This window comes from Aplysia californica, unplaced genomic scaffold (genome assembly GCF_000002075.1).
Source record: "Aplysia californica isolate F4 #8 unplaced genomic scaffold, AplCal3.0 scaffold00068, whole genome shotgun sequence".
NCBI classification, from domain to species: domain Eukaryota; kingdom Metazoa; phylum Mollusca; class Gastropoda; order Aplysiida; family Aplysiidae; genus Aplysia; species Aplysia californica.
The window spans coordinates 1,293,756-1,296,142 of NW_004797338.1; the positions used below are offsets into that span (position 1 = coordinate 1,293,756).

The 2,387-nt window shown below is 40.8% G+C and overlaps 1 protein-coding gene across 1 annotated transcript in view; it reads left to right on the forward strand.

Annotated features, from left to right (window-relative positions):
• LOC101863089 overlaps positions 1–2,373 on the forward strand; it is a gene marked incomplete in the record, with an annotated part of 36,053 nt that extends 33,680 nt beyond the window's left edge. Inside the window, 2 exon segments of the mRNA XM_013079937.2 lie at positions 170–223; positions 2,269–2,373. Of these exon segments, the coding sequence (XP_012935391.1) occupies positions 170–223; positions 2,269–2,320 (106 nt within the window).
• Positions 2,374–2,387: the final 14 nt, after the last annotated feature.

The window sequence follows — 2,387 nt, forward strand, 5'->3', positions numbered from 1 at the left end:
CCAGAAATGTGAAATATTTTACTTTGAAAATACATGTATTAGCAACTGAGAAGGGAATAATAGCAAGTATCAAACGGCAATAAGCTCGAGAGACGCATTTTCGACAGTTTTTCTATTGTGTTGTATTCATGGCTTTAAGGTTTAACATTTTCTACCTTTATCTCCTCAGCATTCAAGAAAAGTATGATGGATACCCATCAAACGGAACACTGGACAAGCCATGGTGAGTGAGCAAAGATTACGAAGTACACATTCAAATCACTAATATAATAGTTGCTCCCTCCCTCTCTCTCGCTCTCTCTCTCTCTCTCTCTCTCTCTCTCTCTCTCTCTCTCTCTCTCTCTCTCTCTCTCTCTCTCTGTCTGTCTCTTACACACACACATGCATACTCACACTTAAACACACACTCAGACGCATGCACATACACACATATACACACACACGCACACACACCCACACGTGCACACACTGACACAGTCTCACAGACACAAACAAGCACAAACGTATCCTCTACTTTCCGTTAGTGGAAAGACTCCCCTTTCGACCATGCTTGCCTTCAGTGACGAGAGCAAAAAAAATATGACTTCCCGAAAAAAAAACAATAAAAAATAATCATATTCAGCTGAATATTTTAAAAAATCAGAAGAGCTATCAGTTTGGTTTTCTTTCCGAGATTCAGGGGTGTGAAATGTCAGAATTAAGTCTTAAGGCTACACGCAACTTAATGTTTTTACTCTGCATTTCCGGGAAATATGTTGATCCTTAGTAAAAACAGGATGTAATCATCATTTTTGTGGACGCTTTACGCCCTTACAGACACTCTTTAGATTGTATAGGAGTCAGGCTGCTCCAACCCCTTCTGGTCAGGGCCAACCTGGGTTGAGAAATCCCGGCAGAAAGATAGATGTAATCAAAGAATCGAAAGCGTGCGACGGCTGTCTCGAAGAGCATAACAGCTACACCATTGACGCCGGCTCATTGTGCTCACCATTACTTTTTTTTCAGAGAAACGCACTCACGGGAAATATTTTTAGCAAATCATGACAACTGAAAGTAAGGGGTTAAGATATACCAAAAGAGTTGTGCTCGTTTTAGTACGAGTTTTACTTCACTCGCAAGCGAAAAATTTGGTAGAACAGAGTAGTTACTTTATTTATTTATTACGATCCAAATTAATCTTGACGAAATCACTCTAAAGCAAACCATCTACTTCTGTGTACTCACGGTTGTCGTATTAGGGGGGGGGGGGGACTCTTCGTACAGTCGTACAGTTAGCGGTCACTCCTTAGCAGCTGACCGGACCTTTTTACACCATTAACGAAAAGTCTTCAAATAAAACTTCTCTAAAGAAGATTCTTTGCATCGGTAAAAGTTTGATTTGGGCCCGCTCTTCGTAATGAAAGAATTTTTCGCGAATGGCGTCACGATAAACTAAATATGACACCAGATATGCAAATAAAGCCAAGTAAGTTCGGAATGGAAAACCTATTTACTTTTACTCTGCGTCTTCTTCAGCACTTAAAACCCATCTCAGTTTTAAAATATTCCGATTGGCTCATACCTCTCCCCTCTCTTTATATGAAGTAGCTTTAGTAAAGATTTCTAGCTCATTTTTTAATTTACCTATGCCGAAAAAACTTTGCATGGCAAATGTTTTAGGTGTATCCTGTAAATCGCCTAGTATTTTTTACCCGCTTTAGTCTTACATCAAAGAAAACGTGTCGGAACCTCAATTTGAGGTGACCTTTATGAATGGTCTTTTAGATTCTGTTGGTCATCCAACATGAGGACACCTATGCAAAGGTCTTAGAAGATTAAACTGAGCGATTTCATTTCAAACACGGTCAGACGAAAGTAAACAAGCTATAGTTGTGTATTACCATGATATAACACTTCAAGCGTGACCACATCAGACGCCACAACAACTTACTGATGATGGAGACAATCAACCTGCCCACAATGAAATGGACCTTTATGAAGAGGGGCGAGGAAGCATGGAGAACCCTGTCTTCCTAAGACCCCAGTTCTACATTCGAATATTCAAGTAACGCTTCAAGAGAAAGTGAAGGTTGAAAGGCCGGGCACTTTGGCAGGCTGTATGGACTGTGTATCTGAGGTACAGTCGGGAATTCTATGGATGAAGCGTGAAGCATGGCAGTGAATTTTAATGAGATGTTTGTCGTTTCTCTCCACGTGAAGCGTACGTACTGCGTTTGACTACAGAATAAATATCAAGACTTATGTTTTGTTGTCTTTCTTTGTTTGCAGGCTTGGCTACATTCCCAGACCCAAGGTCTCTGAGGGACGGTTTTACAACTGAGAGGCAGATCCCTGGAGGTCTTTATTGTGTCAGGGACACAGAATAGAGAGAAAGAGAGAGAGAGAGA